Genomic DNA, 27,147 nt, shown 5'->3' on the forward strand with positions numbered 1-27,147 from the left:
GGAAATCTACCCACAACTTGATACTGTCCCATAATCCCTATCGTTTACTGACTCGTCACTGGAGTTTACCTTGAAGTTGCTGGAGTTGACCCAGGAGCTGGCGATGCCATCGACCATCTTGTCCAATGCTGTCTGATCCTGCTCCAGGTCATGGGACTTCTCCTTGTCCAAAATGTAATCAATGATCTCTTGTCCCACCTGCAGCCGTCGGCCCATGTCCTTCTGCAGGACCTGGGCCAGGCAGTTCTCCATGCTGGGCTCCATCATCCTGGCCTCTGATAACTAACCCCTCTGGCTTCCTCAGTCTGCCTGGCTGAATGACTGACTGGCTACTAGCAATCCTCCACTGCTCAAAGCAGCGGGAATGACAGCTAAACAAAAGGAGCCCCAGTTAATGAGTGTGTGGCTGGGTGTCCCAGAAAAGGGAGAAAAAAGAAAGAGGCAAGTGTACACAGTCTGCTTGTATTTTTATCCCCGAGGGCAGGCCTCGTCTTTGTGCGAAGTGCTAGATCGCTAGCAAGCTAGTGGCCGTGCCCTAGGGATGGATGGAGCAGGGCTTGGGGAATGGCAGCAATGCAGCATGTGTGTGTCTGGACAGCAGCTGGGGAAAGTTTACTACTCCCTCCCACTTGGGTTTTTTCCCCTCTTCTTCTCTTAGGGGAGTCTGAGCCAAACCACTATAGAGGGGTAGAAGAGGCGGTTTTGGCGAGTGGTGTGCAAGGCAGCAAATGGAGATGGATGGAGAGGGCTAGCTTAGAGCTCCATGTCTTGTCCCGGGATCTGCCCTGGAGAGCCCTAGAGGAGCAGAAAGGACAGCAGACAATAGAACAGAGTCAATTTATTATCAAATCTCTTCATTTCAATTAGAAACAGCATTACTGATTCCTCCTGGTACATACAAAGTCATCACTCTAAATAAATTTCAGATTTTTGAGTAAAATATGTAGTAAAATAAAATCATACTGCTACGGTACACAATAATGTTTTAGACAACAGTCAGGCTGCATCTAACAAATATTTTCATTATGGAATAATCTGCCGATTATTTTTGCTAAAACTTGGTCAGAAAATTAAAAAAAATGCCCATCAATTTTACCCGGTGCCCATGCATTTCAAAACCAACAAGATATTCACATATCACATAGAGCAAACAAATCAGCAGATCCTCATATTTGGGAAGCTGAAACCAGATAATGTTTAGCATTTGTGTTTGACCCTTTCTTGTTTTAACATGCCCCAGTGCACAAAGCCAGCTCCATTAAAGAAATGTTTTTCCCAGTTTGTTGTGGAAGAATCTGACCAGCCTGCAAAGAGCCCTGACCTCAACCGCATCCAACACCTTTGGGATGAACTGGAACACCGACTGTGAGCCAGGCCTTATCGGACAACATCAGTGTTGGACCTCACTAATGCTCTTGTAGCTGAATGGGAGCAAATCCCTGCAGCCAGGCTCCAACATCTTGTGGAAAGTCTTACCAGCAGAGCGGAGGCTGTTACAGCAGCAGATTAATGCTCATGCTTTGGAATGAGATGTGCAACAATCACATATGAGTGTAATGTTTGGGTGTCTGAATACTTTTGGCCACGGTGTAAGTAAGTCCCCAGTACTTCAGGGTCATTGCCCATAGTGTGCTGAATAAGCTAATGTTACCCTAACCACATAGTTACAGCCAGTGCTGTTTAAACAGCAAATGTACTTTCAAGAATATAACCAAAAATTGTATGGAAATGAACATTCAAAAACAATATGACTGACAAGACAGTTGAATCAAGCCTCTGAATGAATTCCCCCAGCCAAACACACATCCCCCATCTCTGACAGCTTCAAATGCTCAGCTTGACAACCCACCACTGCCGTGGAAACACAGGGGCTGAGGGGTTGAGCTTCATTTGCAACTCCAAATGAATAAGACACAAGGACCTCACTGCGGTGTTTATTTACTCCAGTCCCAAACTGCTCGATCATATGCTGACTGGGCATCTTCCCTTCAAAACAACCCCAGGCTTTTTGTGTGACAAGTTATCTACCAGAAAGGAATGCTTGAACAACCTCTATTAGATGTGGGCCTTTGTTCTGGGAAGCGAAAATCAAACCTGCATGTCCTGAACAGCTAGATAGGATCCAGATTCACTGGACTATGACCTTCTTGGTGTCATAATGTGTAAATTACTTTCTCCGCTTTTGTGCAATCAAGTTGTTGAAACAATAAATAATGTGAGAAGTTTCCTTTTTTTACTAGTTGACTACAGTAATAGTTGCTAAATGTATTAGCTAGTATATTTAGCAGGGACAATACAAACAGTTAGCTAGGGAGAAGCAATGTATCCGATGAAATGTACAAAGGGCGTCTACCTGAAGCTCATTTGTATGTATATGCATTTGTCTGTGTGTATTGTACATGACTGTGTATGCACTGACATTTAAGTGTGTGTGTGTGTGTGTGTGTGTGTGGGCTTGTTGTACCATATTCGTGGGGTCCAAAAACCGGGAGCCCACTATAATTGTCGAGTCCGACAGCTTTGTGGGGACCAAAATGCTGGACCCCACAAGTTTAAAGGGCTGTTTGAGGGTTAAGACTTTTAGGGTTAGGGTTAGAAACAGGTTTAGGTTAGCATGAGGGCAAGGGTTAGACACTTAGCAGTGATGGTTCAGGTTAGGGAATGCATTATGTCAATGACGGGTCCCCACGAATATAGTAACACAAGGATGTGTGTGTGTAAGTGAATCTGGAAGAAGCTGCACTGGTCTGAGTGTAATACATTTTAGTAATATATAAGATTTATAATTATGACGCTCTTTGAATAGTTCAATTTAAGCCATGAAAATCCGATACATGTCAATAACATTTTTGTCTGTTATATCAGAAATACTTTATTGATCCTCGAGGGGAAACTCTTTTTGTTACAGCAGCTCACTGTCGCGTCAGTGCACACAGGAATAGAAGTACTAAGCAAAAAAAATACAGCATTGCTATATCATTATACCACCCTAAAATTGCTTGTAATTCTCCCTCACCTTTGACAAACCACACATCCTTGTCGCGCAGATTTGCTTAGTGTCTGTTCTGCCACACTCACTCACACACACACACACACACACACACACCTCTGCTTTTATAAAAACGTTAGCTGAGCTCCAGCTAGCTCAGAGCCTTGACCATCACTGCTAGCAATGCCAAACGAAGGAGCGCCTTGACAGATTCTAGACACTGCTAACATGAAACATACGCCTGCCCTGTATTTTATCCCCATGGCCATGAAACATTCCTTTTCTTTGTTTCTCTCTAAAACAGCTGGCTAACCCTCCCACTGTACCAGACAGGGTAGGTGTGTAGGGAAGAAAAGCTCAAGCTAGCCCCTAGCGAAGCCCTACCTTTCAATGAAACGTCAGTTCGCAGACAGGCAGCACAAAGAGAAGAAAATGTGACAAGGGAGCGAGGAGGTGTACCTACATCATTCCTGTTTCTACTTACCATATCCCGCTTAAACGCCGCAGCTGGTTCGAACATACAGCTCGTCTTTCTTATAGTAAATACACAGTCTACGGCCTCAAATCTCTTGTCTTTCTCTTTCTCTCACACTCTCCACCCGGAATTCTGCCTGCAGGACAAGAATGGGATCGTCGTGCGCATGCGCAGTCAGTCCAGGGATGATGTTGGCACTTGGAAAACTGTCGCATGGCAAAGCAAAAAAAAAAAACAGTCGGTGTGTATCATGGACGTGTAATGTTATAACTCGACTTGTAGCGACATCTACTGGAAACAGGGGGTGTGTGATGTGTGTGCAGTGCAATGTTAGTTTCCACAAGCGTATAGCATTTACAGCTGTACTCAAACTGTTGCATACAGAAAGAAAAAAATGAGGATTTAAAAGTTCAGTGTCTTGCATCTGGTCAAAATCGCGGTTCAGGGATACATTTCTGGAAATAGGGACGATGCCCTGGGCCCGAAAAAAACGCTGTTCATTGTACATCGAGTAGATTTCTAATTTCGACTAAATTAGCGGTATGTGTAAAATCTAAATTACAAAAGCCCCCCCCACAAACACAGCCCACTGTACCAGGGACGGCCCCCACAACACAACCTAGTTTTCAGTATGTAAAACCAACGGTTTCTAATCTGACAACATTCTACTGATGTCCTATACAGTCTCTACTTTGTAAAGGGTCTTAAGGTCAAATACTATTAATGTAAGTCAATCACCCATTTTACAGTTTCTGGTGATAAGGAGGGTGACTATTTTCATTACCTATTAATGTGAAGCATTAATATACAGTAAGGCCAGTATCACTCAGTAGGGGTCAGAGCTTCAGTACCTTCCATTTGGTTGTGGAAACACGAAACATGATGTTATCACTGCAGAAGTTCATATTGTGTCACTGACAGGCCTTTTCCACAGCAAACATTACGACTTGTCATACTAGGAAAAGCACAGGTGTCACTAACAACCGATGGCTCTGTTCTGTGTCCCAGTGAGCCGGCACGCACAGTACCAGGACCCTGAAACTGAACCAGCTAAATGAAATTCAGCCATTATTTATTCTCTTTACACCTGTGCTTTTCCTACTGTGACATGTCAAAATGTCTTCTGTAAAAAAGGGTGTGTTGCACTGGCAGTGTGTGTGTGTGTATGAGTGCTTTTTTGGTTGTTCTTCTGAAAAACAACACATCCAATGTATTAAAAGGACCGCTCAAGAGTATATTCTCATCATTTATTTTTAAAGATCATAGTTTACATAGTACACATTTAACCAAGTGTGGTTATAAAGCAAAAAATAATAATAATGTTGCTGTTTTGTAGCAACATTATAGCCCTGTATGGCAAAGGAAACAGCCTACTCCAAGACTGAAATGAACATTTGCCCTTGTCAAAGAAGTCCAGGCAGAACTGGTGCCCATATGTCAGGCTCAGTATGATAGTTTTGCAAGCAACATCCACGGTACCCACTAATGTAATACCCACAATTATGGTGGAATCTTTCATAAAGCTTCTTGTAATGTGATATCCACATACTGAAAGACACTGTGATTTCTAAACACAGTTCAAAGTTGTCCTGCGACTCTCAAAGCAAATTTCAAGACCATACGTGATCCTGATGCGCATCTGTCCTCTGAGAGCCAGAGAACCAAGTCCACAATAAAACTATAAGACTTTCACTCCGCCTCTGCGTCCTCTTCAGAGGGTTCCTCGCTGTTTGAGTCATCATCCTCATTGTCACTGTCTTCCTCCTCCGAGGAGCACTCTTCATCTTTCATTGCAGCTGGCATCTTTATGACAATTTCGTCATCTGCATCATCGTCGATGACCATGGACTTCCTCCTCTCCAGGAGAGAGGGGGTGCAGACTGGTGTGGCGTCCTGAAGTGGAAGAGAGGAGCTCATTAGCCACACATGGTCATTCTGGCACAGAAGGGATGTCGATGTGTTTTCAAGTTCTCCATTCTTTGCAGTTTTGATTTTCCCCGCAGTTAATACAGTGTGTTGGTACATGGGTTTTATCACGCAGCCACCAAGAATCACACGCAATAAGCTTAACGCACCACAGTACTATAGGCACAGATATCTGACCCCAGATCACTGGTACACCTGGGGTCATTTTCAGTCTGTGCCAAAGCTAAATATAATATCATTAGTGCTGTCCTTACATCACTACATGTAGACGCATTCATGGAATCAGACAGCGTTTTCTTCTGAGGCACCTGGGCAGCCTGGAAAAGCACAGAGCACTGAAGGTTAACATGATGCCAACAAAAGAAAGTGTAAATGCTAGCAGAGTAGCTCTACAATGTTGTATACTTATGAAACTCAGCTCACTTGACATTTCAAAGTTTTGACAACACATACTTATTTTCTTAATCTGAAGCTCCCAATGGCAAAGTTCTGGGCTGATAATAAATAGATATATATTTAAGGTTGCCACTTTTTCATTCTAGGAATAACTTTTTTTAAGCTCAGATAAATACACAACGGCTAGCGGCCATTTCAAGGTACTATTCCAGTCTCACTTACAAATCCGGGGAAGTCATAGTCAATGCCGTGTGCTGCAAGTCTCTTGCGGAGCTTCGACTCTTTCCGCAGGAGTTTGTCTTTCAGCTTGCTGATCTGCTCTGCGGAGCGTTTCTTGTTGTAGCGGGCTACAGCAGGATATGAGGGTTTTTTAAATTCCCTTTGGGAGCCAACAAACAGCTTCTCATGCACCTTCTCTGGTGGAATCATGTGACCTGGGAAACGGTGAGAGGCAACATTGGGCTGATGATCTTAAAGCAATTTACCTTTACAGTGAGTAAATGGATATTAATCATTGTCTCACAAAAGTGTAAACAAACAGTGAAAAATAGGCCTTAAATAATATCTTAACTGTAATAATTTCTGTAAACAGATTATAATACTTCAGTTGATACCAATTCTGTAAATCAGTCACGTGGTTAGTATCCTGGCACTGATAGTATCTATTAAGTAATTTTTTACACAGATTTAACTCGTGTGTGTCAGGTGACACTGTCCTCCTGTGTAGGAAAACAGAAATCATGCTGTAATTAACCGACCTGTATGCGAACAATACTCACATTTGATGAGTCTCTCTCCCATGAGGTAATTGTTCATGGTCTCTGCAACAATTTTGGCTACTTCATCACAATCAAACTCTACAAATGCGTAACCTTTGCTTCCACCTGTCTGCAAGTAAAAGATATGAGACAGAAAAAAGGTGAATATCACATTCCTCAATAGCTTCATACCACGCATTTAATTAATGCTAATGTGACTAAACTGATTCCATTTAATGCTTTTATACTGTAGATTCAAATTATTTGAGTTTTCCTCGTGCTTTTGTTGGTACATGGGTTTTATCGCTCTGCCAGTAGGTGAGCAGGTGATAAGCTTAACGCACCACGATACTTTAGGCTCAGTTATCTGACTTCAGACCACTGTTACATCTGAGATCATTTTCAGTCTGAGCCAAAACTCTGCAGGATCACATCATTAGGCTTTGTACAGTTAGATATGTCAAACATGATAGTGTATTTAGCTATCATCTGCGCTACCTTCTTACTCCTGGACAGCCGCAGCCTCAGGACTTTCCCAAACTGTTCGAAGTACGTCTTGAGCTGAGGTTCAAACAGCCCGAGTGGCAGGTGCCCGACATAAATCACTCCAGGGGTCAAACGGATCCCCTGCACACAAAAATAATACAGCAAAACAGGAGACAGCCATAACTTACTGGACACTTGAACAGAACGAGCCATGTTAATGTTATTAGTAGTCAAGTAGTAGTACAAGTACAAGTCTGCTGTAAAAAGGGCCAATTTTCTTCCCCTAATATTAATGGCAAGCAACAAACAAAAAGAGTACATTACATATTGCATTATGAAGAGTTGTTTGATCTCGTATATTTTTAATATTTTACAAACTGGGTCATATTTGTGATGTTATTGTTGAATATTAGTTTAATGTGAATTTTGGTATTAGGCCTACTTATTTTATATAACTTATCATGCCCTTTACATGCCCAATAATACATCTTCAATCAATAATGAGAAAAAACAAACAGCTGGCCACTGGCTGTAACTGAGCGTTGAATCGCCATTTTTAACCGCTCAGATTCTGTGACTCCAGAGTCAACCATGGAAAAAGGAACGACGTTGGTTTCGCAGACAGACCTTTGAGTCGCACTAATGGCCACCAGTTTCTGCTTGGGCAGTATCAAACTTTGTGACCCCGTCGAACAAAAACACTATGGCGCCACAACAACCGGTAACGTAGCGGACTCTATGCAGCTAACGTTAAATACTACAGTTATAAAGGTCGACGCTATCTATCTATAACAGCCATTACAATAAGAGTATTTGGCTATGGTAAAAGGGGTAAGCTAACGCTAGCAGTTGCATTCAGGACAGCTGAAATTTCTAATTAGGTCACAAAATCCGACAGGTGACGGAATAAGGTGAAACACCTATTACCTTTGTTTAGGGAGTAAAATGATATTGTTGGATAAACGAAGCAATAGCACCCTCGTGTAATGTGAATTCACGTTTCTGTCAGGGCCATAACTTCATCTCGACCCACCTTGCTGGATTTGTTCTTCTTCACCTCCTGCACCTTCTTCTTGAACTCAGACTCTTGTTTGGGATTCAAAGCCAGCAGTTCTTTAGCCGGCTTAGGAGCCGCTTCTGCTTTACTTTCAGTCATTTCAATTAATTAATGATGCCAGACATAAATTGTAAACCCTCTACGAACCACGCTGGTCTCTGTATCCGGATGCCCATGTGGTGACAACCAAAGGAGTGGGTGGGAAGGTCTGCTTAAGTGTTATCTACAGTCGTGCGCGCTACACAGCGCCATCTGTGGCCGGGAGGATGAACTCTATTTTAACAGCTGCAATCGATGGAACAAGAGTAAACTTAAAAGAGGCATTGAAACCCATTTCTGCCACTTGAAAACAAAAATCACTACTTCAGTATGTGTTTCGCATTATGGAGTGTTTTTATTACTTATTATCTCTTAATCATGAAAAAGTATCTCATAATTATGACCTATTATTTTCTGCATACTGTACTGTAGCTTAGAATATTTTGCACAATGCACAAATCATGTATATGGCCTAAGGCAGGGGTTTTCAAAGATCTATGGGATCATGATTATGTTATTTGACCTTGAGCCAAGATAGCCTAATATTGCAGTTTGGCATAACTTCAGACGGCAATTACAAAGACATAAAAAAGGTCTGTCCTAAGGCATTTATTAGTTTCTGACTGTGGGAAAAACAGTAACATATCCCAAAACTACTGTATCTCTCAGTTATCTCTTTAACCAAATCACACACATTTAGGCTATTCTATATCCTTTTGATTTGACTAATGTAATGTTTTTTCACTTCCATTCACAAATTCCCTGAAATTGTTTGGAGCCCGCCTCCCACTTTGAAAACCTCTGGCCTGAGGTATTGTAATTCATAACATGTATATAGCCTTTGAATTTAATTTCTTTAATTTCTTATTTTATTTTAATATTTATTTAAATAGTTATAGTCTTATTCTATTTGTTATTATTATTAGTCTATATGACTCATAATTGTGAGATGTCTCATAATGAGAGTTTTATGCGATCTTCATGAAATATTATCTCATAATTATGGGATACTATCTCATAAGTATGAATTAATAACATATAACTATAAGATATTATGGCATAGTTATAAGATAATAGTTCATAGTGATAAAAAGCACTTACCAACGAGACAAAACATGTGTGGTGGATTTATTTATATAAGTGGCAGCAATGATCTTCCATAAAAAGATCTACAAATGAAACAAATAACAAATACAAGAATACACACACACACAAAGAAAAAAAAAATGGAGGTTACTTCACTTAATTAATTACTCCTACTGTCATTTGGCAAAATGCTACAGTACAAAAGAAGGAAAGGGAAGGAGGAGCAGAAGAGGAGGTGGGGAGAAGAAAAACAAGGGGGGGGTGGAGTGTTTACCAGTACAATAATGAGGTGAGACAGACAGCACAGACAGATCAGCAGTGCACACAGCAACATCAGCGGCTCTGAGTTCATGACATGGCAACAAAAATCATCTACTTCACGGTGAATGGGAGACCAGAGCGGGCTGAGCTCCCAGTGGACTGCCCTGCTCAGGATGTCAAAGGTGGGAGCACACATTTATGATGCTTTTTAACTTTAACTTCTAAATATTAGAAAAGTATTTTAAGGTTTGTGTGGTATGTCTGAGTGCACACACACACACACACACACACACACACACACACATATATATCCACACGTGAAATTATAGGTTAAAGAATCAATATCTGCATCTGTAATATGATCTGTTTTTTTAATCATATTGTCCATTTATAATTCTAATAATTCAGTTGCATTAACAGAGGACAGTTCAATGACAGACAAATATTCTAACAGCATATTTGTAAATCACAAGTAAACAAGTAAAGTTGATAAGTGCACGGATCAGACGCAGAGATCAGGCATTACACAAGCAGATGGAAGAATTGTATAAGTGTGATGGAGGTTGTCTGAGCCACAGACAGCGATACAGCTGCCACTGACAGCTCCTCACTTGTCACATTGGCTTCACATGTTTTTTTTTATGTATGCTTTGTTTCAAGTGCTGAGGAAGGCAAAAGAAAGCACCTGACTGAAGATTTCTTCTCTTCATGTTAATGCGTGCTGCTTTTTCAGCAACAGTTGTTTGGTATTTGGAGTTTGGAGTGATGTTAATCGAACTGTAGCGTCTGCATGCCTCTGTGGCGGTCTTTAATAAAAGTGGTACCGCTTTCTAATATGGCACACTCATAAGTTCTAACTAAATGCTTTTTATTAATGTCAGTAAATCATTTACAAATCCCTATCAGAAATAAGCCATTATCAAGAACAATTTTTGGGTTGCCAAGTTGTGAAAAATCCCTTTGGCCTATGTTTATCCTTTCTGTTTGGTAATAATGCAGTTATGGATGTTGGTAATCCATTAATAAATGCTTAATACGTTGTTAAAAATGAAATTTGGTACAGATCCTCTGCAGCCCTTTTCCAGAAGGTAAATGCCCATACAGCCCTACTGGTTTGATTATAATAATGGTATAACTGATCTATAAAGCTTTAGTACATTATTTATTAACAAGTAATAAAGCAGTTAGTTACAACCATACACCCCAGCCCGTCCACTACGCTCTGCTGCTGCCAGTCGGCTTTCTACTCCATCATTTCGAGGGGGGTCCAGCTCAACCCAAGCACCACTTTTTCCTGTCCTGGCCCCCCATCGACATCAGGACAGCAGAGACTCTACAAGTCTTCCGTCGCAGACTGAAAACTCAACTGTTCAGACTGCACCTTGGCCCATAAAATAACATTTAAAAACTCTTACTCTATCTCTTATTGTTTCTAAATGTAGCACTTCAGCATATTTGATGAAGCTGATGTACTTGTTGCATGATTCATGCAATTCTGGATTGTGTCCACATGGTTGAAATGCACTTATTATAAGTCGCTTTGGATAAAAGCTCCAGCTAAATCATTGTAATGTAATTTAATGTAACTTTTATGAAGGGTACCTTATCAAAAAGTAGTACCTACAAGCGGAGGTTTTCTCTATAAAAATAATTGTAATGTGTAAAATCATTTCTCAGGGCATTGTGTGAAATGAACAGTGAGTTGTTCTTTCCAGATTTGTTCCGCTCTGCAGCCGAGGCAGGACCCCATGACATCCTGAAGCTGTACAACCCCAAAGGCAACATCATCAACATCTCCCCAAGTCTGGAGCCCAACAGCCCAAACTCCTGCTACAAGCTGGAGGTGGTGGCCACCGACTGCAACAGTGAGCCGTTAGGTATCTTTAACTTAGCACCATGGGAATCATAGTGCTTGGGTTTATTTAATAACCGCTGACAGTCTCCCTCTTTTCTTGTCATTTCAGGTGCAGAGCTTGCTGGTGCACTAGGATTTGACCTGTCATCCATGGAGAAAAGGTAGGCAAGGGGGGAAAATAAGAGAAATGGGATGCACTTAATGATATTCTTGAGGAAAAGGTAGAAAAGCCTGGCATTTGGGTGTATTATACTTTGAATAAGTAGGCCAGATAGACACCACGAGACCAAGAATTTGGCACTTTGTACAACACAGTCCAAAGGCATGGATGACTGTCTGATGACGTAACACCTCACTGACGGCGTGTGATCTCAGACTGCAGGGCCTGGAGAAGAAAATCCTGATCGAGGCCGGGGAGACCCCTGCAGTTGTGTATGAGATGAAGAAACAGGTGGATTCATTCCGGGAGAAACTAGAGGTATGAACAAAGTACTCGGGGGCTTTAAAGCTGCTCGTGAAATTTGGGGGAAAGAACATGGAACTTATTGATATGATAATACAATGGCCTAATCATCTGCATAGGGAGTTTTTTTAATCCTCATCAGAAAAAACATCACTAACCTGGGCCAACAGTCAGGAAAGGGGGCTTGTTTCATATAAAGTGGGATGGTATGACCACAAAAAACTACTACTACTGGCAAATTGTGTATTATGATACGTGATTTACATAGTATATTAAATCTGCACTTATCAATATTTTTGTATTAATGATTAATGAAATTACTATGTATAATGAGAAAGGGGTTGCTCATAGTGATGAACCCAGAGAGAATTATCACCCGACTCCTCAGTACCCTCAGCTCTACTGAGCTTAGCCTCTTTAGTTCATTGTTTTGGTTTTCTGGGCCACAATCTGCACCCATCAACCTGGTTTCCAGCTGTTTTCAGTGAAACAGCTGGAAAACGCCATAGTGGAGTGTTTAGCAACTAAAGTGCCAAATATTGGAGCACCTTGGTAGCCAAATGTTTACAGTGCATGCCATATAACATGCCATATTCGACTCGAGCCGGCAACCTTTGTTGCATGTCATGTTCCCCCCCCCATTTCCTATCTGTGTGGCTGTATATTTAAATTTCCAGGGAATATCTGACAAAACCACAACATACTCCTTTGTAGTAAGGCCCTTCTTCTCTTTGGTACAATAAAAACAGAGCAATTTGAAGTCAGTAATGTAATGTAATGTAATGTAATTCCTGGGCTAAATTTTGAAGTGTCAGTCTGGGGGTTTGATATGATGAGCGATGGGTTTCTCCTACCTCCAGCCTCAGCTGACAAGATTTATCTTTTAAGAGTGTGGAGCATCTGAGCTGGCTGGGATTGTTTAAAGATCTGTCAGAGGGAACACACAAGCCCTCCCCGTTCTACCACAAGAGAACCCTGCGTAAAACCAGGAAGGAGTGTGAGCATGTTCGGGAAAAGTTTCTTCAAATGAGGCACGTTCACGTGTATAACTCACTGAAAAAATAATGCCCTCCATATATTCTTTATTCCTATATCTTTCGAAACGTAGTCATTCTGAATGCTTATGTTGTTACATTTGCAGCTCCCTGGAGGTATCCGACGAAGTGAGGCAGTACTTAAAGACCCCAACCTTTGATAATTGGTAAGTTTCGACTTGGCCAGTATGAATCTGGAGATGTTTTCATGTCACCTGCAGCATCAGTGTTCATCGCCAGGATGTGCTGGGTGTCTTTGCGTGATCACGAATAAACAACCAGTGCACCTGTTTCCTCAGTGTACAGACAGTGAGGCGGGCGGTCGACTAATGACAGTCGTGTTCAACGAGCACCTCTGACACGTTTCTGAAGAGGATAGAAGCCGTCGCCCTTTTCTTCTGATCGACACACTCATCTCAATATGAATAGGCCTGCAGAGGGCTCACAAATCAAAAGAAGGTCTTCATAAAAGGCTTAATCAACAAACCATGTTTGAAGTGGGCTTCATGGGGAGGAAGTGCATGCTGCATTCAGTGAGGCTTGGTCATCATTTCATTTGATCAATAGCTTTTAAAGCAAACTCCCAATGATGGCGGTGGATAGATATGTGGTTACACACAGGCTACAGAACAAGAACTGAAGCTTGGGGCATCACATAATCACAGTAAATTACAGGATTCCTTTGAAACCCTGATAAAATGTGCTTTTCTTTGCGTCCCGCTATGTGGACAAGGCTAAGGCTGAAGGATAAGGCTGGCATTAGTCTACATTTTTGTTACTGTCAACAAATCCCATGAAAAGACCAAAACCGGCAATGTGTTAGACAGTTTTTCAACATTTTCTGACTTCCCTGCCCTGTCTGTGGCACTCAGCCCCAAGCCAGTCAAAAATATACAGTTTAATTTTTAAAATGGCTCAGTAATTTCCTAAAACAGCTGGGCACTGTAGTTTTAGCAAACATTCACACAGGAGTAAATAGTGCTGTTGTTAAATCGTTGCAACAGTGCGGCTCACTGATGTGTTTTTAATAGTTTTTGGACAATAATGGAGCTCTATGGCACAGAGGGAGAAGATATATCAGGCTTTGGCTACACACACAATACTTGTTGTTGGAATAATAATAATGATAATAACAATAACTGTGCTTATGGTTGTGTGGAAGCTTTTCTTGAAACAAACCAGCTAGTTAACAGGCATCACAGGTCTTATGCTGTTGAGTCTGATGATTAGGTAAGATGCCTTCATTAAACCATTTGTTGTTTTTTGTTTTTATCTCAGTATTAATATTTGTATCTATCGTCCACTATTTTATCCATAATATATTATGTTTTATTGTTTTTTGCAAAGAAAGACAAAAAACTAAAAGACTAAACATGCTGAGTGAAAACGTGTCAACAAAGGCTCTCGTTCAATTTTAGGCTTTATTGTCATCCAGGATGTTGCAACCTGAGAAGTTGCTCAAGTTTAATATATCCATCTATATGGTGGAGAATAATTAACCATTTGCTTAAAAATGTTTCAGATGTCAGCTTGTCCATGCAAGTGAGACACAGTATGTCCCTGCAAAAATACAAGCACTAGTGGGCTTTAAACACTGCAAATGATTGTACTGCCTTTCTCAGTGGATCCATCTGTGCAGTTGAGGAGTAGCTTGTATGTCCTTCTATAAGGCAAGAGATTTAAAAGAAAGTTATTCATATACAGTACTTTTTAAAAATAACACAACCTTGTGCTTCATTTGAATGGAAACCTGACAGGGAAGATAGATGACAGAGGATGTGATAGGCCACATAGCAAGACACTGTGAACTGTGATATGCAAGACCTGCTTTTCAACCTGGAATACCATTTTTATACCGTCCTTCATTCTGAGTGAGTGATGCACGTTCAAACCACACACCTGTAGGACATTGGGGCGGCTGTGGCTTGGTGGTAGAGCGGGTCGTCTACCGATTGGAAGGGCGGCGGTTTGATCCCGTCTTCCAGCAGCCCACATGTCAAAGTGTCCTTGGGCAAGACACTGAACCCCAAATAGCTCCCGAGAGCTGTGCCTTCAGTGTGTGTGACTGAGTTAGTTTCTCTGTCATGATGAGCAGTTGGCACCTGCCATCAGTGTGTGAATGGGGTCAATGTGATATGTAGTGTGTGAAGCACTTTGAGTGGTTAGAAGACTAGAAAGGCGCTATACAAGTACAGTCCATTCTGGGTTAACTCCTGGGTTAAGGAAACTTGTGTAGTCAATACACTCGCACACTCTAAGTACCCTCCCGTGGTGTTGTGTATTTTGTGTGTGTGTGTGCAGGCAGTGGGAGGACGCAGAGATCATGGTGCTCCTGCATGTCATGTACACAGATTTAGATTTCATAGCGACCTTCAACATTGAGCCTGAAGTACTGCAACAGTTCCTGTTTGAAGTCTATCGAAGATACAACAACATCCCTTTCCACAACTTCAAGCACTGCTTCTGTGTTACCCAGATGGTGAGTGTGTGTGGTTGTGTGTGTTAGAGGTTTTAGGTTTTATCAGGGCAAATCATGGAGAGCCCAAGTGCATCTGTAATCATGAAATCGTTATGCCATCACCCTGATGGCTATTTGGTGAAAGACATGTGGCCCTCAGGGTAGAGAGGTGACTCCAATCACTGGACAGCTCTGCAGGTTAGGCCGTTATCTCAACACATCCATGAGGGCGGACACTTGATGGTTTGAAGTCTTGCCTTTAACATTTCTTAAAAAATAGCTGATGCGTAAAGGATTCATTCTTTAAACCTGCATTATTCAATGCTTGACATCATTAAATCAGATTACTCATTACCCATAATAATAAGGGTTGGCCAGAGAATTAGTACCCAACTCTGCAGCTTGTTAAGGTTTTTAGCCACTTTTAATCTATTTTAGCTCATTGGTTGGGTTTAACATTTAGGGGATGGTTTAGTTTGAGCAGCTCTCAGTTTAAGCAACCCTTTCCAGCAAAAGTCTTTGATAAACTAACTAGCCTATATGCTACGCTATCTGCCCTACTCCAAATGGAATGCAGAGAGTGTCAGCAAGTAAAAATGTGTGCACTTACCAAGCTAAAGAGCCAGACATTTTTCTCAGGAGCTGGAGACTCCAAAACAGGAGCTAAAAGGAAAGTAAATACTGGACTCAAATTTCTCAGGTGGCAAGAAACATAACTTTAAATGAATGCTGCTGTTGCTCCATAACTGCAATTGTTTGATAACATGTTATCCATGTCAACTTTATAAGCCGATGGTTCTGGCTGTGCATCTGTCCGTAATGTTGACTTACTATCCTTTAAAAGTAATCTTGTTCTTAAAGCTGTACTAATCAGTATGTTTCTATAAAAAATGGATCAAATGACAATGTTATTTTAGGAGCATAAATTTACTGATTGATTCAGTCACTGCTCTCATAGCCACAGCAGGCAGCTGTTATTAGCAAACAAACTCTATTCTATGGCAAAGCAAATAACATCTTAGAGATTTCGTGTTTAAATGACATTAAAATGATTGTTTAACACGTAGAGTTTAGTTGCGTTAACACGCTATTGTTTTACATGTTAATACAACAAAAATTGACACGTTACCACATAAGACGATTCATTTTGGCATGTCATACCTGTCACAGCCAACGGCTTGTTCCATTCTTGTCTAATATGGGTGTTCGAAAGGAAGGCACAGCGATTTTCAGCCAGATTTCAATTTCAGTAATTTCCAAATCTGTTTCTGCTTGTAATATAACATCAGGCGTCAGGTGAGTGACCAGCATGTATGAGCAACCATGAAATTTTGCTTTATATTGATGATCCTGTAATGTTTTGATATGTACTTAGCAGAGGGCTACATCACAATATTTCTTCAGAAGAAAATACATTTAGATTTTTTTAATAGATTCTACCATCCCCTATTTCCTGGGGCTCATAGAGATGTTACAGATTAAGTAAAGTATGAGAGGCAGAGCACGGCTCTAGTCAACAATGTTATTGCTTGGACTGTCCTTGACGTCCGATGTTGCTAGTCTCGTACAGTCCCTAAACGTGCGGTTGCAATTTGACAGAAACATCTGCAGCACCATCACCAAGCTAGCTTTCTTCTGCTTCTGAACCTTCTCTGTCCCCTGCTGAAAGTTTAAATTGGCTTCTTCTAAACCACAAATCCGGTTTAAGTTTCATACCTGTCATTTCTTTTGCGGTGTACATAGGTGCCTGTAATGAGTACGTAGACGCCCACATCAGTCATTAATGCACAAGGTGCTCCCTTGCGTTGTTGTTCGACATCATTGATGCAACTCTCCACATGAATATGTATGAGTGCCTTGATTCAAGGTCACTCATTAGCCACAACCAGAAAAGGCATGTTAATGCGTCAATTTTTGTTGTGTTAATGTGCAAAAATATGGTGTGTTAACATGACCAAACTCTACGTATTAACAAGTTTCAATGCAGTCTAAACAAGAAATCTCAACGTTATTTGTGCAAATGGAATTACATAGTACTCTACCTGTTCAGCACCAAACAGCAGTTAGCAACTAGCTGGAGAACATAGTGGAGCATTTAGCAGCTAAAGAGCCAGATATTTACCTGATGAGTTGGTGGAGACCAAAACAGAGCTAAAAAGAGAGTGAATATTGGACTTACATTCATAAGGTTGTTTGCTAACATTTTAGCCATAACAACTTTATAAGATGATAATATGTCAGGGTTGTGTTTATGGCTTTTTCCACTTTCCCCAAGTGGACAAAAAAAAATACAAAACTAAAAAAATCAATGAATGCAGCTTTAATCTTTTCATAAAAGTAAATGACAGCATTCTTTTTCAGCCCATTCTCATTCCCAGGGTGTCAAATACAGACGTTTTTTCATTGTCCTCGCCGTTGTATACAGATGCACAAGGCAAGTTATTAAAGTTATTAAAAGTTGTAAGTTACATTACGTTACATTACAAGTTATGTTATGTAACTTAAATCACGTCACATGACTTACGTGACTTTAGTCACGTGATTTTCTATTACCTATCCAAGTCGTTTTGTTGCCTAAACCAAGCCAACCTGACATGGCATCTCCAACAGACGTAAAAGGGTACCTTACAGTGCAGAGGGGCGTGACAAAACATTGGTATATGACGCACTGGGAATTAGAACGGGCTGTCTTTTTCCAAATGATGTACAAGAGAACATCTCCAGTTCCCATTCTGAACTTCAATGTTTCTTCATCTCTGAGCAGATGTATGGTTTGATCTGGCTGACTGACCTAAGGAGTAAGATGGACAGCGTTGACCTGCTGATCATGCTGACCTCTGCAGTCTGCCACGACCTCGACCACACAGGATATAACAATGCCTATCAGGTATGAAATTCCCTCTTTGTCAAGTGTGTAACACACAAGACACAATAAAACGGGGTGCTGGGGGTCCAGATCCATCGGCGCTATGTTTAGACAAGTGCAGCGAGCTAGCTTGGCTAATAGTGAATTGTTACAAACAAGATAAAACGAAAGCTGTCTGTATGTAGTCTAACTGTTTAGCTTAGTTTGCAGCGTATCTTAAAATTTGGCAAATTCTTGTGAACTTGCTGCTGACTGAGACAAACCAGCCCCTCCCCCTCTACAAGCTGTAACTTACCTGCAGGCAGTGAGTCGCAGCAGCAGCAGAGGGAGGAGGACAGAGACGAGAGGAAGGACTGATACTGACCGATGTCTGTGTTCTTCGTTCTTTCTAAACTTCGCTCTGTATTTTGATGTCAGGAATATGATTTATTTTATTGACATTTTAGATTTCCAGTGAGATGCTGTTGTGAACTTTACTGGTGCTGCTCTAGAAACAACATTTAGTTATTTAAAATATTCAATTCTAATCCTGTTCTGAATTTATTCTTTTTTTATAAGAATATATTTGTTTAAAAGCAATTATTTAGTAATGAAAAAGAAGAAAGTATAGATGGATAAGAGTAGTAGTATCAATAAAATCCTAATTATAGATTAGAGAGAGAGATTTGATGTCTGCTGGGTCCATGTTTTCGACAGTTCGTACTGTCGTATGTCAAGCAGGGAACTCAGGGAACACAAGCTCACTTCACATTCTCAGCCAGAATCTGACGGCTGGCCAAACAGTAGCGTATTAAGGATGATTTTTGTGGTTAAAAAAATAATAATGAAAACATTTTGAAAGCTGGGGGGACACAAATGGGATCTTGAACAGAGGGGGGCGGGGCATGTCCCCCGTCCCCAGTGAAAAATTATGCCTCAGCTCTATGTGCTTCTTCAGACAGTGTTTCCTTGCTGAGCCACAACACAAAGTGAACCCACGCTTTAAATTTGGTTATCAAGTTATGCTGACCATATGGCCTACCGAGGGGACATTTTACAGCTCTCCAGTAGTTTTGGGGATTTTATTACTGCAATTTCATATACCAATATATTTGCGATAGCTAAAATTATGTATGCTAGTATATACTGATACTTGTTTACCTTATATAGAGCATACTGTATAACTGACACCAGCACGGGACATACCCTCACAGTGTTTACAGTCTGTATTTTACCCTTTTGCTGTCCAATCCTATCTTCCAGCACCTTATTATATTATCTTGTTAATCTCATCTGAATTTAAAAACATTGAATTCTCAAGTTGTATAAATATAGCATTTAAATTCTGACTTTTTCAACATCAACTCTATTTAATCAGAAACTCCAAACTAGTGATGATACATTCGCAAACCATCCGATTCTTTTCAACGGCCGTTCTTTTTATCATTGTGCCAAAACTCACAGTGCAATAGTTGGTCCACTTGATTACTATCCCGGTGTATGCTGGTGTTGAATCAGATGGGCAGTTAAAAAGTTTTCTAATATTAAGTGTTGCATGAATTGCATTCAAGGCAAGGCAACTTTATTTACATAACACATTTCATACAGAGGGGAAATTCACTGACAAAGCAGAGGGACACAGTGTCACCTTCTGTAATGTTGTCAATGCAGATCATTGACATTAGGTCTAGCAATACGAGTAATTTGGTGCTTCTAAACCTAGTCCACACATGCGAAATAAAATTATATCGGTGGGATGTCTAAGTTTGAATCTGATCCAAACCTTACCCTATCATTATCATTACTCATTATTGCACAGATAAACGTAACCCCCGCCCCCCTAAAAAAAAGAAAAAAGAATGGTGAGCCGGCTCACAGAGAGGAACTCTAAACTAATCTCTGACCATCTTTCAGATAAATGCCCGGACTGAACTTGCTCTGCGCTACAATGACATCTCTCCACTGGAGAACCACCACTGTGCTGTAGCATTTGAGTTACTGGAGAAGGTAAGGATGACAACCCGCTGTTTGTTCAAAACTTCCCATCCAAGCTGCCATGAAACATACATTTAAGTTTAGGGATTTGAACTAAACCTGGACGAGAACAGGGGCTCTCTCCATCAGATGGAGCCTGTCAACTATGATTTTCTGTTTTGTAGACTGAGAGCAACATCTTCAGAAATTTGTCCATGGATCAATACAAACGGATAAGGGAAGGGATCATCAAGTGAGATCATCTTTCTTATTCTCTTAGCATGCACATTTGTTGTTATTTAGTCATGATAGCATGGCAGCATATAGTTTTTATTCTGTTGTTATTGCAGATGCATTCTAGCCACTGACATGACGAGGCACAATGAGATTCTCAACAAGTTCAAGTCCATCCTGCCAGCTTTTGACTTCACCAACAAGGACCACAGAGACGTGGTAAGAGGAATGCAAACGTAAACACAGCGGAACAGGACACCGATCAGTGAGCAGATGCATTAAGAAGTGCATGTAACTTGGCGAGTGTTATTGTCTAATATAGATTTCTTCTAACTTTTCATTTTAACTGTTATTAGTAGTTGTATTCTGTGGTAAACATTTTTTTTCAAAGTAATGTCAATAATACAGTTTAGGGATTAAAGTTACTTCTTGTAATCGGTATGTTTGTAACCTATGAAAGCTGTCTTTTTTAGATTTTGGATTTCAGCACTGTGTTCAAATTGCCCTGGAGCTTGTGGCCAGCACCAGTGCACAGAGCTGTGCACACATTTAAAGGCCCTGCACACGCACACAGGCGTTTCCAATTTTGGCTGATTAGACCGCTGCTCGGGATGAAGCTGGGCAGATCAATGCTGGAGTAACGTGATGTTACCAAACTTATTTTGTCAATCAGGCAAAATATGTGAAAATACCTGTGTGGGAGGGCCATGGCCATAAGGCCTTTAAATCCATACTGAACTAACAGGATGTTGAATTTTTATTTTATTCCTTAATCCTAACATAATTCATTGCTGACTTAATAATGCTTGAATAAAAGTGAAAACCTCTCATACACTGGGACTACTAGTCCGTTGCTGTTAACGGGAACATATTAAATATGAAGTAAACCAGCAGGGAGATTTTTTTAAAACTTTATTCAAGTTGTGCTGACCTCTAACGCACCTGTCACACATTCAAATCATATCACATCAAATCACATCAAATCAAACTTTATTTGTATGGCACCTCTCATACAGGTTAGTGCAAGTGCTTAACAGGTGACAAGTTAATAAAAGAAATATAATCAGTATAAGTTAAAGACTAGTGCACAAGAAATAGAAATAATAACACCAATAAAATAGATAAAAGACAATGATAAATAAAATAGATACAAGGCAATAAAAACATTTAAAAACATGAATTCAATTAAATAAATAGCTGAATAAAATTTAAATACTGGCCATGAAACATTCTAATCAAAAGTCGGGCTAAAGAGACTCGAGTGACTGTTCCAATGGCTCAGAGCATAAAAATATAGTATACTGCCAGCCTTATCATGAAGTGACAACTTATTTATAGCAATGGTGATGTAAAAACTAAAAGCTGCCTCACCTCACGACCTGAGGGTCATCCCGGTTCATACATTTCAAGCAGAATCGACTGGTGCAAGACCATATAGTCCGTTAAAAACAAGCAGAAAAATTTCAAAATCACTTTTCTGTCCTTTTAAAGATTTAGATTTTTTTGCTTTCAGGGCAGCTGAGGTCTCTTTAAGGGGAGCTCCCCCCCCAGCCACATCATAAATCAAACACTGGCTACACCTCTGTCTTTCTCTCATGGTGAATGTGCAGCTGTCTACTATCTGTGCTGTTGTGTGTGCAGCTGATGATGATTCTGATCAAAGTGAGCGACATATCCAATGAGGCGCGGCCCATGGAAGTGGCTGAGCCCTGGTTAGACTGTCTTCTGCAGGAATTCTACAACCAGGTAACTGAGTCTGATTGTATGTAAAGACTTTTCATACTGTAGCAACACTACAACATTAGTTTCAGAACTTTAGAGAATTGTTTCCATTTTTCCTCACATGATCTGACCTTCTTGGTACTGTGATGTAAAAAATGTCATTCAAATTCTTTGTAAGGCAGGAACTGAAGCATTCTGATTCAGGGGCAACAAAGTTAATAAAAGCCAACAGTTACACAGGCCACGTATAACCATGAATTCCAGCTGTCGTTTATCTGCACTCAGAGTGATATGGAGAAGTTAGAGGGTCTTCCAGTCACCCCCTTCATGGATCGGGACAAAGTAACCAAGCCTTCATCTCAAACAGGCTTCATCAGATTTGTCCTTTTGCCTCTCTTCATCGAGCTGGCCAACCTCTTTCCCTGCTTGGAGGTAATTTATTTCAAAGGTTTCACAAATATCCAGCAAATGTACAAACCCTGAGCAACAGGCCTTTGGGGTTTTGACAAGTTACCCTGGGAAATGTAGGGGATCACTTGCTGAATTAAAAGTGGACACGGTTGAGGCTAAGTTTGCTCACTTGGGGTGGAATTTTATTCATTCTTCACTCATTCTGCAGCAACACATTATCGACCCAGTACGGAAGGCTCTTGATTACTACACAGAGATGGAGAAAGCCCTGGAGAGGGAGAAACAGAACCGGGCTCAGAGTGAGAATGCAGCCAAGAGTAAGGAGACAGCAGTGGGCACACAGAGCCCGGCTGACAGCCAGACCGATGCCGGGCCTGAAGCCTCGAAACCAGACACACAGTGAACCACGGACACGTGGGAGGAGTTTGCCTTCAGGGCTGTCCGGCAGAAAGGCTCCCTGCCTTTCTTTTTGCACACAGAAGTTTGCCAGAAAGCCTTAGTACTCGTTTAGGTTCTTTCTCCTAAACCTAACCAAGTAGAAAGGCTTTCTGGCGGAAAGCAAACTTCTCGCAAGTGTGAACTATGGCGGACGGCACATTTAAGAACTGAACAGCGCCTAACTTAAGCATCTTATCTAAAGATTGTATAACGTTATATTGATTTAAATGTATTTGACCCTAAATTTGCACTTTTACTTGTTTATTTACTGGGCTAAGCACAAGTACTGTATGCTGCTCTTTACAGTTTTTGTTGTAGTTTTGGTGTACTGTATGCAGTATTAAATGTAATGTGATGAGATGGAACCAAACTTTTACTTTATCATTCTACTGAAGAGTTCAATGCAAATTATCAACACTAATATATTTAAATAAAGTACCGTATACTTATATTTTATGGCAGAAACTATCTTTTGATATTACAAGGAATGTGTGACAAAGGATTACTGGATTATGGATATGTACATTTCAGCAATGTTAGGTTACACATCAAAAGTATTTCATTATTGCTCATAATTTAGTACAGACAAAATTACGTTTCTCATGAAATCTCCAGTGTTTGTTTTAGAAGAAATAAACTGTATATACTGTGAGTTGGTTTGGTTGCACTGCATCAGTAGCAAATGTGCAGCTACTAAAACGCACATCAGTTTCCCTTACCAAGCATTTGAGGTGAAGAAGCACCTGTGGCAACAACTACAGTACTGTATGGTCTCGTCATACTTGTATTTGCTTTGTTTTTGGAGTGTGATTTAAAAAAAAGACGTGTCAGGGGGATCTTGATCACTGGCTTATCTTTGGAATGAGGTACGGTGCAAACATTATGTAGAAAATTGTGTGGCACTTTGTGTGTCTCTGTGTGGTTTTGTCTGCTGTTTCTTTGCTTTAATGTCCGTGGTTCTTGGGCTACCTTTGCAGCATCATCCACGGGAAAGTCCCGTTACTGTTGTAAGGAGCACACGCTTGCCCTACTGCTTGTATTCCCCACCAGTAAGATAAAGGTACATGTTAATGTGGTAAAGTCAGTATCACCCTCATGTAAAATGTAAAATGAAGAATTCTACGACTCTCGTCCGGCTGAACTGACAGGACAGGTCTTACATCCCTGGCAGACCCAGGATCAGCAGCGCTGGACTGCGCTGGTAATACACTTTGGTGCAGAGTCAAGTTAGACAATGATTCACCTGAGCTGTGCAGAAAAAGAAGGTGCTTGTTGCGGTAAGCTGATCTATTCATAGAGTTAAACCTTCATCACAGCTCAACTTCATATCATGTTGCAATTCACCATCATGATCAAGAAAGCTCCAGACAGATAAAGTCACAGAAACCTGATCCCTTACCCTTAAGCCCGTGCTGGATCAGGGTCTGATGGTGCAGCAGTCTCATGGAATACTCTGCATCCTTACCTACAAATCAAATTTCATACCACAAACACTTTTACTGTAATTACTGTAATTGCTTTAACTGAGCCTGTATCCTGTTTACTGCCTATTATTATGATTATTATTAGACCAGTATGTTTTACTTGAGCCTGTCTGCTGTTGTTATATTTCTCAGTGTAACTATAAACAGGACCTTGCAGTAAAAGGGCATGCATGCATTGCCAGCAGCCCTCCCCTACATATATATATATATATATATATATATATATATATATATATATATATATATATATATATATATATATATATATATATATATATATATATATATATATATATATATGTATATATGCTGAGGAACCAGAGCACAGTGATGAACAATGGGCTACTGGAACAAGACGGAGATGGGCGAGATGCAATAACAAGGCTCTGTTGGAAAGCTGCTACTCCAGTAACCCTAGTCAGAGGGTTCCATCCCAAATCCAGCACCCTGAGACTGCACGCTAGCCGTAAGGAAGGCGGCCGTGGACTAGTGAGCGTGAGAGCCACTATCCAGGATGAAACATCCAAGATCCACAAGTACATCCAAGATAAGGCCCCAACGGATGACGTGCTCAGTGAATGTCTCAGGCAATGGGGAACAGAGGAAGACGTGCTGGAGGAGGGACCATCATGGGAGGACAAACCCCTACACGGGATGTACCACCGGAACAGGAACATCTGCACGGAGTATGGACTGGAAACCCCGAGGTCAAAGTGGGAAACACCTCCAAAGGTGGTAGAGAATGACCGAGCCAAGATCCTGTGGGACTTCCAGATCCAGACTGACAGAATGGTAATGGCGAACCAGCCTGACATCGTGGTGGTTGACAAACAGCAGAGGAAAGCCGTTGTGGTTGACGTGGCAATACCAAGTGATGGCAACATCAGGAAAAAGGAACATGAGAAACTAGAGAAATACCAAGGGCTCAGAGAAGAGCTGGAGAAGGCCTGGAAGGTGAAGGCAACAGTGGTGTGGCACGTGGAGGACACGCAGATCCATATATAATTTATATAAGTCTATACTTACTTAACATTTGCAAAGTGGAGGACGCACATAATTTCTGCCAGTTTTAATTCAAAATGAAATTCAGCTTGATACCAGATACAGTATGAGAACAACGCACCACTAATTACAGTTTTTAAACTCTAATAATTGCAGAATCGACTACTGGACTGTAGGTGTCACCACAGGTCCTTACAGGTCCAGGTCATTACTGTCACTCATTCACATGACACAGACACGGGCACAAACGTTCAGCCAGTCAGAGTGAATGACAACAACACAGTGGAAATACTATGACACTTATATTTCTGTCACAGGTTCAGTTGAGCCATACTATGCAGGTGGTGTATGGGCAAACCCCTAACCCGACTTCTTGGACTATCATAAATAATGGAATTAAGAGTAAAAAACTAATTTCAAAATTTAAATATATCAAATACTGACACAAAATACTGTGTCATGTATCCACAGGTTCAGCGTAGGATATAAATGAATCACATAAATCTCTTTGATGTTTTTCGTATCTGCATCACAGAGCTGGAAGCTTAATATCTCCATAATATCCTGACAAATGATCTTATACCACAAATGGTTTTAGTAAAAAACAGTACGAGTAAACTTTACCTGTATGTCATCTTCTGAAAAAAAGAAGTAACACAGTGCTTTACACAAGACAAAAACATCACACATTAAACAATCACACAGAAGCAAAAGCACAGAAATGGTTTGAACATGTTAAAGGTGAAAATTTGATTAGCTGGTGCAAGAAGCACAAACGTAACTTGAGAAAAAATGGACAGAGGGAACCAGTATTGTGTTTGTGATTTTAAGAAGGGGCTGCAGTAGCTTGAAAGGGGGGCTGTTGTTCCTGAGGAGGACAAGGGGGAGCTGGGTTTATGGCTTCCTGCCGGGGACTGGTGCTCCAGCCTTGCCTGGCTACTGAAAGCTGGCATGTGCACTCAGTTCTGGACCTTGTACATAGGCATTTTCTATGGGCCCCTCCCCGCATCCACGGCTATTCATTCTAGTATCTTTGTGGGCCCTCCTCACACAAGGGCCCTGTACTTTGTACTATTTTTAGGCTTTAAGCCTTTATTATCACCAGCAGAGGAGACCCATCTGACTGATAGAGAAGGAGCTGCTGCAACAGCTGCTGAGCTGCAGCAGCAATACTGTAGCAGACAGAGCAGGCAGTGTGTGTGTGTGTGTGTGTGTGTGTGAGAGAGAGAGAGAGTAGAAAGCAAAAGAAGACCAGAAAAAACAAGAATTTGTGCTTTTAGCCTGAACACACGTGGCGGGAAGCCCCTGAAGTTGTACTCTCACTAAGTTATTTTGCAATAAAAATAGTTTGCTTCACCGACTGCAGCACAGAGTTTGTTGTGTAATAAGATGTTATGATGAACTATCACCCCTCACTTAAATCCACATTCAAGGTTGTAGATTGCATTGGTTTGAAGTGCTGACTGACCTGTCAGTAGGCCTTCTTCACTGCAGCCATTTTGACTTGTCATATAGGTAAAGCACAGGTGTCACTAACAACATTAACGACGGTTCTGTTATATTCAAGTGTCCCAGTGAGCCATGACAGTGTGACAGGGAATCAGCATGCACAGTGCCAGGGCCCTGAAACTGAAACAGCTAAATGGAATTCAGCCATCTTTAACTACAGCTGTGCTTTTCCTACAGTGACGAGTCAAAATGTCTTGTTCTTTTCTGTCCTAGAGAGAAGGAATATCAGAAGCACAGTCTCAAAA

The 27,147-nt window shown here is 40.9% G+C and overlaps 3 protein-coding genes and 2 non-coding genes across 53 annotated transcripts in view; 1 reads left to right on the forward strand and 4 right to left on the reverse strand.

Moving 5' to 3' along the window:
* Positions 1-3,688, reverse strand: part of clasp1a (cytoplasmic linker associated protein 1a) — a 90,871-nt gene extending 87,183 nt beyond the window's left edge. For 22 of the 47 annotated variants that reach the window (XM_044216663.1, XM_044216662.1, XM_044216655.1 and 19 more), the window contains exons 1-2: positions 3,474-3,686; positions 70-795 (exon numbers count right to left, since the gene is read on the reverse strand). In XM_044216663.1, coding sequence (XP_044072598.1) covers positions 70-267 — 198 coding nt within the window. In that variant the 5' untranslated portion in view covers positions 268-795; positions 3,474-3,686. Of the gene's footprint in view, positions 1-69; positions 796-3,473 lie in introns of all 47 variants that reach the window. The other 25 variants (XM_044216628.1, XM_044216621.1, XM_044216618.1 and 22 more) reach the window with 3 other exon arrangements.
* Positions 3,689-4,697: 1,009 nt separating this feature from the next.
* On the reverse strand, positions 4,698-8,276 carry nifk (nucleolar protein interacting with the FHA domain of MKI67). The gene is made up of 6 exons (XM_044216668.1): positions 8,064-8,276; positions 7,043-7,171; positions 6,566-6,674; positions 6,009-6,220; positions 5,645-5,707; positions 4,698-5,357 (listed from the first exon to the last, which is right to left on the reverse strand). The coding sequence occupies exons 1-6, from the start codon at positions 8,184-8,186 to the stop codon at positions 5,154-5,156; spliced, it is 840 nt and encodes a 279-aa protein (XP_044072603.1). The 5' UTR covers positions 8,187-8,276; the 3' UTR covers positions 4,698-5,153.
* Positions 5,476-5,606, reverse strand: LOC122886200. Its single transcript, XR_006380308.1, has one exon. It is a non-coding gene; the product is annotated as a small nucleolar RNA ACA64 (small nucleolar RNA).
* Positions 6,826-6,955, reverse strand: LOC122886199. The gene has a single exon (XR_006380307.1). It is a non-coding gene; the product is annotated as a small nucleolar RNA ACA64 (small nucleolar RNA).
* A 927-nt stretch (positions 8,277-9,203) lies between the features above and the next one.
* Positions 9,204-23,558, forward strand: si:dkey-219c10.4 (high affinity cGMP-specific 3',5'-cyclic phosphodiesterase 9A). Of its 3 annotated transcripts, none has more exons than XM_044216670.1 (14): positions 9,204-9,655; positions 11,189-11,350; positions 11,438-11,489; positions 11,704-11,806; positions 12,680-12,822; positions 12,933-12,992; positions 15,127-15,304; positions 18,048-18,170; positions 20,043-20,135; positions 20,288-20,355; positions 20,453-20,555; positions 21,978-22,082; positions 22,323-22,490; positions 22,678-23,558. In XM_044216670.1, the coding sequence occupies exons 1-14, from the start codon at positions 9,568-9,570 to the stop codon at positions 22,870-22,872; spliced, it is 1,641 nt and encodes a 546-aa protein (XP_044072605.1). In that variant the 5' UTR covers positions 9,204-9,567; the 3' UTR covers positions 22,873-23,558. The 3 variants fall into 3 exon arrangements, with proteins under 3 accessions (XP_044072605.1, XP_044072606.1, XP_044072607.1); XM_044216671.1 differs by having other exon boundaries at positions 11,189-11,338; XM_044216672.1 differs by having other exon boundaries at positions 9,206-9,655; positions 22,344-22,490.
* Positions 23,559-27,147: the final 3,589 nt, after the last annotated feature.

The sequence above is a fragment of the Siniperca chuatsi genome, linkage group LG12 (assembly GCF_020085105.1).
Source record: "Siniperca chuatsi isolate FFG_IHB_CAS linkage group LG12, ASM2008510v1, whole genome shotgun sequence".
NCBI lineage: Eukaryota > Metazoa > Chordata > Actinopteri > Centrarchiformes > Sinipercidae > Siniperca > Siniperca chuatsi.